Genomic DNA, 10,170 nt, shown 5'->3' with positions numbered 1-10,170 from the left:
TAAGTCTTTGTCCGTCCTTTTCACAGGCAGCTCCTCCCAATGGAAGGAAGGTGAATGTCGTGGGAGTAACCGAGACCGATGCACTCCTTTCCCGAGTTTTACAGGGAGTGCAGCATTCCCAAGACGCCTACATCATTCTAATGCCCTGAAAAGCTGTTACATGCTTGCTTTTAAGCATGGTCCCTACCCTAACAGTTTTCCCATCTGTAGACTACAGAAGTTATAAAATAGCCACTAGGTGGCGGTAGGAAAGCGGTAACGGAAAAGGAGCTTTTTGCTGCCATCTAGCTGTTGTCGTGATTTGTGCAGCCCAGATATGCAAGGCCTAACTTTTGACACATGGGAAAGTACAGAGGTGATCCAGGAGAAGTAATTAGGCAAATATGTGTGCGAGAATTTGTTTATTATTATTTTTTTTAAAAGCCCTTGCCTTGCCCTACTGATTGAACTTTGAACCTGTGGAATGTCTTCAAGATTAGGAGGAGCATATTCACCTCTGATCCTGGGACTTACTTTATTGATTCCAGTTATTCAACTGGGCTTTCAAGCTTTCATGGCAAATTTTAAATTTAGACTTTGGCACTTATACCTTGGCACTCGACGGCTTTGCTCTTCATTTTGAAGCAGAAATCTTGTCCTGACACTCATCTTTCTCCCGGTAGTCAATGTGTAAGGAAGAACTTGCTGACATTGGCTGCCTCATGACTCGCCGTTTCTTCTGGCCAAAATAGCAAGTCACATGGTTTTCGTGGTGTGTTTTTTTTAATAACGTTGAAAAAATACATTCAAATAATTTAAATTTGGGTTGTGAAATTTTTAGTTAATATTACAGTTCATAATGATACAAAGACCTGCAAATGGAAACAGAATGATGTGGCAAACCCCCCCCCCCAAAACAAAGAGAGTACCAATAGTGATAGGTGCCTTAAGTGCAATCCCAAAATATTTGGAACACCATTTGAACACTATCAGCATTGACAAAGTTGCAATCAATCAATTGTAAAAGGCAGCTTTGCTTGGAAAAGCTTACGTCCTGTGACGTAAGTCTTCAACTGAACTATTTGTTTAGTGTCTATTCAAAGTTACAGTGGCACTGAAAAAGTAACACGACTGGTTTTTTTCATACTTAAGAGTCACTGCATCCTCATGGTCATGTGATCAAATTTGGCCACTTGGCAACTGGCATTGTCTTTATGACATGTTCCAGAGTCACTGGGACCTTCCAATAAGCAGAGTCAGTGGGGGAAGCCAGATTTGCTTAACCGCGTTACTAACAGAACAAGTGAAGTGATTCATTTAACAGTTGTAGCAGGAAAGGTGGTAAAATTGGTGCGGACCTCATTTAACAGTCTCCCTTAGCAACAGAAATTTTGCCTATACCAGGGGTAGGCAACCTCGGCTCTTTTATGACTCATGGACTTCAACTCCCAGAATTCCTGAGTCAGCATAGTTGACTCAGGAATTCTGGGAGTTGAAGTCCATGAATCATAAAAAAGCCAAGGTTGCCTACCCCTGGCCTATACTGTAGCACAGGGGTCTTCAAAGTTGGCCTTTTATGACCTGTGGACTTCAACTCCCAGAATTCCTCAGCCAGGCACGCTGGCTGAGGAATTCTGGGAGTTGAAGTCCACAAGTCATAAAAGGGCCAAGTCTGAAGACTCCAGCTGTAGCACATAACATTTGCTTGTCCCAGGGCTTAGTGAAGGACTCAAGAGGTATATAAAATTGCCAAATCCAGTCTAAACACATCTGGCTGATTGTGATAATGGTAATACAAATGTATTATTTAAATGAACATGAAGGTATTTTTAGAATCCTTCCCAAAGATCAGTTGGTAGGAATGGTCAAAGACATTGAGAGAATCTTACTGAATCTCCTGTGAGGCAGACATGTCTCTTCCTCTTTTCTCTATGGTACCTTCCCATAGGGCAGCTGATGTTATGTCACATTGCCTGCAAAATACTTGCTTAATTGAAAGATGTCTTCCAAACAGTCATTCCCACAGTCCCGTCATAGTTACAACCCTTGCTAGAGGAGCTCAACCACATCTATGAAGGAATAATTGAGAGGGTTGTAATGAGCCATAGGAAGCTTATGTTTCAAACTATAATTATTTATGTATTGTTTCCCATCTTTTCACTTAAGTTTTCCGAACTGTAGAAGCTTTACAGTTGGTCACTCACTGAATCAGACCCATTATTTTCCTGGACTTCCACAGAGCAAAACCTGGTCCATGGGTGTAGACATCTGCATGTGGACACACAAACATGCCTGCCCTTCAAAGGTATATTGGAAACCAGAGATGATACGCATCCACATGGAGCCTAACTAATGACCTAAGAAGTGAATTATTTTCTTTGTGGTCACAACCTATTCAACAACTACTTCTGAGTCAGTGACAAGAATTAGAACGTAGGTCATTATCTTTTTCCCTCGTGATTTCTCAGAGGCTAAAGGTATTCAGAGCAAGGAAGAAATGGAGTTCCTTAGGAAGATCCGTTTAAGTCTTAAAAACGTGGAATCAACATCCTTTTGAACCCATATTATTCCACAGATCCTTTAAAAAGAGCTTAAATTGGTGATTGTAGTTTTATCGTTACTGGATCAGCTTGGATTTGTATGTAATTTTCCACAAAGCAAATCTATAAAAGGTGATATTAGCCGCAGAGAAAGAATTCACGTAAATTTATTTATTTATGGGACTTATATGCCGCCCTATCTCCCGAAGGACTCAGGGCGGCTCACAACAATAAAACAGCTATAAAAAAGACAGTAATACAAATATTAAAAAAGAATTAAATTACAAAGCCCCATAATTAATTACTAAAACCAATAAGATTAAAACAATATTAAAAACCCCCATCCTCAGTCCAGGTCGGCCAGTTGGAAAAGATACGTCTTTAGGTCGCGACAAAAGGACCGGAGATCTGGGGACATCCGAAGTTCTCGGGGGACCTGATTCCAAAGGGCGGGCACCCCAACAGAGAAGGCCCTCCCCCTGGGGGTCACCAGCTGACACTGTCTAGCCGATGGCACCCTGAGGAGACCCCCTCTGTGTGAGCGCACAGGGTGGAGTGAAGTCGTTCCTGGCAGCAGGCGGTCCTGTAATTATCCCGGACCTAAGCCATGTAGGGCTTTATAGGTAAGAACCAGCACCTTGAACCTCACCCGGAGGACAACCGGCAACCAATGCAGCTCACGCAGAAGGGGTGTAATATGGGAGTATCGGGATGCTCCCATCACAACCCGTGCGGCCGCATTCTGCACCAGCTGAAGCCTCCTGGTGGTCTTCAAGGGCAGCCCCATGTAGAGAGCATTACAGTAATCTATACGGGAGGTAACGAGTGCATGAGTGACTGTACGTAAAGCATCTTGGTCCAGATAGGGGTGCAACTGGCGCACCAGGTGAACCTGGGCAAATGCCCCCTGTGGATGTCTCTTAGTTCTCTTTAAATTTAAACCAGGGAAATAAATCAGGTGTTGGGTGAAGAGCTCCTTCAAGCTGGCTGCTGAGGAGAAAAAAAATCTATAATGAGGAGAAATTAGGGAGACAATAAGTTCTACTTCTGCCTTAGGCATAAAAGCCAGCTAGGTGACTTTAGACCAGTCAATTTCTCTCAGCCTAACCTACCTCATAGGGTTGCTGAGAAAATAGGAGGAGGAAGGAGTATTATGTATGTTTGCCAAAATGTTAAAAATATATAATGTTGCATAGAAGTTACATTAATCTTCCCCCATCCTAGTAAGCTCTTGAAGTGTCAGCATTTTATACTGTACCCCCATTAAAGGTACAGGTAAAGGTTCCCCCGCAAATGTGTGCTAGTCGTTTCCAACTCTAGGGGCCAGTGCTCATCTCCGTTTCAAAGCCGAAGAGCCAGCGCTTGTCTGAGGACGTCTCCGTGGTCATGTGGCTGGCATGACTAGACGCCAAAGGTGCACGGAACGCTGTTACCTTCCCACCGTAGTGGTCCCTATTTTTCTACTTGCATTTTTATGTGCTTTCGAACTGCTAGGTTGGCAGAAGCTGGGACGAATAATGCGCTCACTTTGTTATGCGGCACTCGGGATTCGACCCGCCAAACTGCCGACCTGATCGACAAGCTCAGCGTCCTAAACCACTGAGCCACCGCGTCCCTACCCCCATTATCTTTACTCTAATACTGATAGGCAGTGTTTCTCAACCTCAGCTGCTTGAAGATGGGTGGACTTCAACTCCCAGAGTTCCCCAGCCAGCTGGGGAATTTTGGGAGTTGAAGTCCACCCATCTTCAAGCTGCCGAAGTTGAGAAACATTGCTAACGGGAAATAATAGGCCAACACATTTGGAGGGTCTCAGAAGAAAACATGCTTAAATCATGCTTATATATCCAAGCCTTTTAATTCTATTATATGTTTCTCACTGTAGGGGGTGGAAAAATTCTTACAATAATAACACAAACTTTACACAGGAAGTATTTCCAAATGCTGTCAGAAAGCTCTGTGTAATCTGCTGCAAGGAACAAAGTGTTTGTCAACAGAAGCACACATGGCTGTCTGTCAAGTGTTTCTGCTTAATTATATGGTGTAAGACAGGGAATTTCGGAAGAAACAAAAATAAGCTGAAGGACATGGGAATGAGTTACTTTAAGGAGTTTGTGTGATGGTACACAAAGAAAAAGAGTCATGAATGAGTATGGGCCCTGTATGGAATGGAATGACCAGGTTACACGAAAGAAGTAAGCTAAGGGGTTTGATTAAACAGAGAATGAAGGCGGATCAAGGTACAAAAACATTCTATGAAGCAAAAATAAAGTAGGCTAAGAGGAAGGGAATGACAAAGTAAATTAGGATTAGATAGAGATGATGAAACTCTGAAAAAGAACCAAAGGCAACATATGAACTGGTATATGAGCATGGTAGAAGTCTGAATTTTATTTGTTTGAAGATTTATAAGACCACCCAAGTCAAACTGTGTGACTCCAGGTGGCGTACAACATAAACACACCATAATGGTGACAATAACAAAAAATAAAAACTAACACCAGTAATCAATATATAAATAAAAAGGCTAAAATGTTTGCAAGGACAGAAAAATGTAGAGAGGTATAGTGAATGATGCTGTCTTAAACTAAATTTAATTGTATTAACTTTTATTTTCCCCTTATGTCATCGATACTTTGGCTTGCTATTTATTACTCGTTTTCCTTACTTCCCATAATGAAATCGAATATAGTGTGATCGGTATGTATTTAGATATGGATGGAGATTTGCCCAAATTAATTGCTCTTTTCCATTCTTCCTTTCAGTAGTTATAATTTTCCCCAATCACAAGCCTTCCAGATTTCTTTCAATTGCAGTTCCCATAACTTCTATACAATGTGGAGAATTCTGTAAAATTGTAGTCTTAAGGTTATCTGTAAAGCCTCCAAGCTGGGTATTACAGATCTCAATCTCGACGATTTGTCATCCAAAATTAGGCCTTAATATTATGGTACTGGCGGAAGTCTTTCTCACGTCAGGGGTTATCTAATAAAACATGTAATGTACGCTTATATATATATTTTCCACCTCAAGTTATTTTAGGATGGTTCCTTAGAGTGTCAGGCGTTGGCTTAGGTTATTTTTAACGTTGGTTGACTGAATCACCCTTGGTATGTCAGCTTGCATTCCTGTTGCATGAAAAGGTTCAGACGCAGCATAAGTCATTTCTGTGGCTCTGATTTGGGCTCTTTCACACCGATTGTTTCTTCCAGATACTTTTTTTTATAGCTGTGTCCATATGAGGACAAAACTGGCAAAAGATAGGAAATACCTTTCTTCTTACATGTAGTTGCCGTTATTTCTTTCTGAGGTACAGATGGTCCTCCTTTGTTTAGTGACTGTTCAAATAAATGGTACTGAAGAAAGTGACTTATGACCAGTTTTCAGACTTACCGCCATTGCAGCATCCCCACAGTCCCGTGATCGAAATTCGGCACTCTTGGCAACTGGCCTGCATTTATGACATTTGCACTGTCCTGGGGTCACATGGTCATCACTTGCAACCTTTCCAGTCAACTTTCAACAAACGAAGCAAATGGGGGAAGCCAGATTTGCTTAAAGACTGCATGATTCACTTAACAACTGCAGTGATTTCGCTTAATAGCTGTGCCCAAAAAGTTATAAAATGGGGCAAAAATCACTTAACAACTGCCTTGCTCGGCAGTGGATATTTTGGGCTCAATTGTGGTCATAAACTGAGGACTACCTAATATATCTTCGTCTCATCGATTTGCTCTAGGGCACGGGTGTCAAACTCGCATCACAAGATGCATCGTGACGTGTTGTGACTTTTTTCGTGTTGTTGGAGCTGGGTTTGGGCGTGGTCTCCACATGATGCAACTGGCCCGTGAGCCGGCAGTTTGACACCCGTGCTCGAAGGGCAGTTCATAGGTAGAGTCAACGTAGAAGCTGGTCAAAAACTGACCTACCAAACATCTAAAACCAGTGTTTGTTTTTTTTAAAAAAAACAAGCTTAAAAGCTTTGAGAACATCACATAATTCAGGGGTGTCAAACTGCGGGCCGGATGCGCCATGGCGAAACCGCACCCACATCATTGCTGGAAATGGCAAAAAAGTCGTGATACGTCACGACACGTCACGTGATGTTGCGAGTTTAACAATGTGGATACCGTCTCAAGCAGCCTCTCTTCAACTGGCAAACCTGAATATACTACCGTAAATTAGAGTTTACACCAACTTTAGTACAGCCTTAGAAATAAATTGGCAGATGTGATTCACCTTTGAAGCATGGCGGGGTCGGGAGAACTATTGCTCTGATAACAACCTGGAGAAAATCCCAGTTTCAGTCATCATCTCCACCTAGGCTGGGAAAAGAAACTTATGCCCTGGAAGGATGCTTATGTAAGCACCATTTCTCAATCGCTGCTACTTCCAGATTTGTGGTCTTCAGTTCTTAGAAATCCCCCAGCCAGCAGTTACCGCCAAGAACATCAAGGGTTGAACTTTGCAAATCTGGAAGTGACTGGAGGTTGGTGTGGATGGTGCTGAGCTACTGCATCAACCAGCAATCTCGCACTGGGATCTGGTTTTTGCACATCACATCAGCCTTAAGCAGCCTTGAATGATTGGTTTGGTTTTGGTTCAGAGCGCTACATAAACTCACTGGGCTTTTTAACTACTGTGGTTTAATATGCCGCTTAAGTCCAGGCAAAATATATTTTCTTCTAATTTTATTTATTTATTATTTATTAATTTTATTTGTATACCGCCCTTCTCCCGAAGGACTCAGGGCGGTGAACAGGGCACTACATGTTGAAAGACAAAATACAAAAATTAAGAGATTAAACAAAATGCCCACAACTCTTACAATAAGTTAAAACACATTAATAAAACCCAACCCCATCCCATCAGGCCAGGCTAGCTTGTTCGAAGAGGTAAGTCTTTAGATCGCGCCGGAAGGAGCGGAGGTCGGGCGCCATCCAGAGCTCAACCGGAAGATGGTTCCATAAATCCAGCGCGCCCACAGAGAACGCCCTCCCCCTGGGGGCCACCAGTCGACATTCTTTGACCAGTGGCACCCTGAGGAGGCCCTCTCTGTGGGAGCGTACTGGGCGGAGGGAAGTTGATGCCGGCCGCAGGTGCTCCCTAAGGTATTCCGGACCCATGCCATGTAGGGCTTTGTAGGTCATTACCAACACCTTGAATCTCACCTGGAAGACAACTGGAAGCCAATGCAGCTCGCGGAGCAGAGGTGTAACATGGGAGTATCGGGAAACTCCCAACACAATTCTCGCGGCTGCATTCTGTACCAGTTGGAGTCTCCAAGTGGTCTTCAAGGGCAGCCCCATGTAGAGAGCGTTGCAGTAGTCCAAACGAGAAGTCACGAGCGCGTGAGTAACCGTACGTAAGGCATCCCGGTCTAAATAGGGCCGCAACTGGCGCACCAGGCGGACCTAGGCGAAGGCCCCCCTAGTCACAGCTACTATATGGTCTTCTAAAGAAAGCTGTGAATCTAGGAGGACTCCCAAGTTGCAAGCCCTATCTACGGGGGGTAATAACTCACCCCCCATAGAAAGAGATGGGATATCCTGAATATCCCGAGATGCCGGTACGCACAGCCACTCAGTCTTGTCAGGGTTGAGTTGAAGCCTGGTTTGGGAGGATCTATGAATGATTTTTTATATAGAAAGCTGGTTATCTGGGATTAAGGACAGGCAAAACAAAATATCTTGGTCACACTGTACGTGGATAAATAACCAATTACCATATTAAACATCAAGTGGGTGGTGTAAAAGGGGAGGGGTTAGATTTGATAAAAGGTGAGAGGTTGTGAAAATTTCCACATGTGAAACTTGAGCAAGAACACTAATAACTGGCAATATTTACATATCTTCTTTCGTCCATCTACATGTATTCTTATTTAATATTTGGGGTTCCATTGACCTTCCTAGCAGAATCACATCTGCCATCATCATGATAACCTACAAAAGCTTTTAATCACTACTACATATTTTATAGAATGGAAAAGCTGGGAAATAGCCTTTTAAAGATTGAGCTACGAGTCCTGAAGAATAAAGCTATCAATTATTCTTATGTGTGACATAGTTTATAACAGGTGATAAGAGACTATAAGCAGAATACTCTGCTCATATCATGCTTTTGGGTTTTCCAAAACCTTCCTTATTAACTAGAAAAAACAATATAGATTGGTTAAGTTCCTACTTTGATGCCAAATGGCTTTTTTAATAGTTCGTAATCACCACCTGTTATTATAAATATCAAGAAAACAAGGAAGCACATTCTTTAAAAAATAATTATAATTATTACAATTCAATAATCAGTTATGATACATTCAAGACATAACCAGGAACTTCAAAGGAATAATTTTATATAAATTAATACATCTCTCTCCAAAACATTTTTCTTCAACTAAAAATGTATAGAAGCTACTAGAGACTTTGTTAACCAACTCCAGGTTAAAAAAATATAGCTGAAATATATAAAATGTAAATTGTCAAATTTTGGATCCAGATTCTTGCCCTCTGATTGGTACATATGAAAAAGCTTAGCCATGAAATCAGACTACAGAGGTGAAGAAATTGGACTGATATTTTCAACTGTCTGTTTAGCAATAGTTTTTTCCTTAATATCCTTCAAGCTGCCCCTCTGATAAAACAGCCAACTCCAAGTCCCAGTTCCATAATAAGCAAGGTTGGCTGGGAATCATGGGGCTTGTGATCCAAAAGATTCAGAAGGCTACCACATAGGATGGAGGCCTTGTAATACTTGGCGATTTCAACAGCAACTAATGCTTGTGAAATGGAACTGCAATATAGAACTTAACATCGTATTTAAAAGCAATTATTTCTCACATATACTCATTACAACAGCCATGTTTCCTTACTTTCCAGATCAAAGGAGGTAGTAGTAGTAGTAGTAGTAGTAGCAACCTAGGATTGTATTTATTTAGAAAACAAAAGCCTTGATATTTTCTCTCATGTTACCCCTTCATATAATCAATACATTCTTATCTCATCCAGAATGTTTTGGCCTGGGCTCAATCTTACTACACTATTATATCCCCAGAGTCACCAGTTTGAAATTGCTTCAAACTTATGAACAATGAGGTTCCAGTTCACGCCAGGCTTTAAAATGCCAACAGAAGAGCAAAAGCAACGTTGTTCCTCCTTTAGAGATGGAAAACCCCAGCCAGTTTCCTCCAGAATCCTCAACTTCTATGTGCACATCGTTATTTTTATGTGGAAGAGGCTTTTCATTCCTAACCATGGAGCCCCAACTTCTCTTTGCTGGTGGAACCAGAACAGAGGGGAATGTTGTCAGCGGCTTCTTCCAGAAGAGACATGGAAACCCCATAGAGCCTCTTCCAAACTTTGTGCCGATGATCCACTGCCAGGCAAGGCTCCAACATGGCTGCCATTTGAGAGATTCTTCGCTGGAAGCGGCAGCGATCACGAGCCATTTCCTCCCATGGGCCCCGACGGGCAGCCCGAGAGGCATAATCCCAGACCACCAGTGGGTGGACAGTGACCGCTGGGGAGAATCGGACCTAAGAATGGAAGAAAGAAGATGTGAGCTAATGAGGCCGATATTTCTGGGAAGGCGCTTATTGCTATAAATCAAGTACGCAATTATATTATACCACACACTCTTTATATTTATTTGATTTTTC

General features: G+C 42.2%; 1 protein-coding gene across 1 annotated transcript in view; it reads right to left on the bottom strand.

Moving 5' to 3' along the window:
* Positions 1–8,775: 8,775 nt before the first annotated feature.
* LOC308678685 (uncharacterized protein) overlaps positions 8,776–10,170 on the bottom strand; it is a gene marked incomplete at its 5' end in the record, with an annotated part of 35,623 nt that continues 34,228 nt past the window's right edge. The window contains one exon of the mRNA XM_081345922.1: positions 8,776–10,047. Coding sequence (XP_081202048.1) covers positions 9,760–10,047 — 288 coding nt within the window. The 3' untranslated portion in view covers positions 8,776–9,759. The remainder of the gene's footprint in view (positions 10,048–10,170) is intronic.

This window comes from Vipera berus (genome assembly GCF_964194415.1).
Source record: "Vipera berus genome assembly, chromosome: Z".
NCBI lineage: Eukaryota > Metazoa > Chordata > Lepidosauria > Squamata > Viperidae > Vipera > Vipera berus.
Note: the sequence above shows the minus strand (reverse complement) of the source record. Positions and strands in the feature narration are given on the sequence as shown.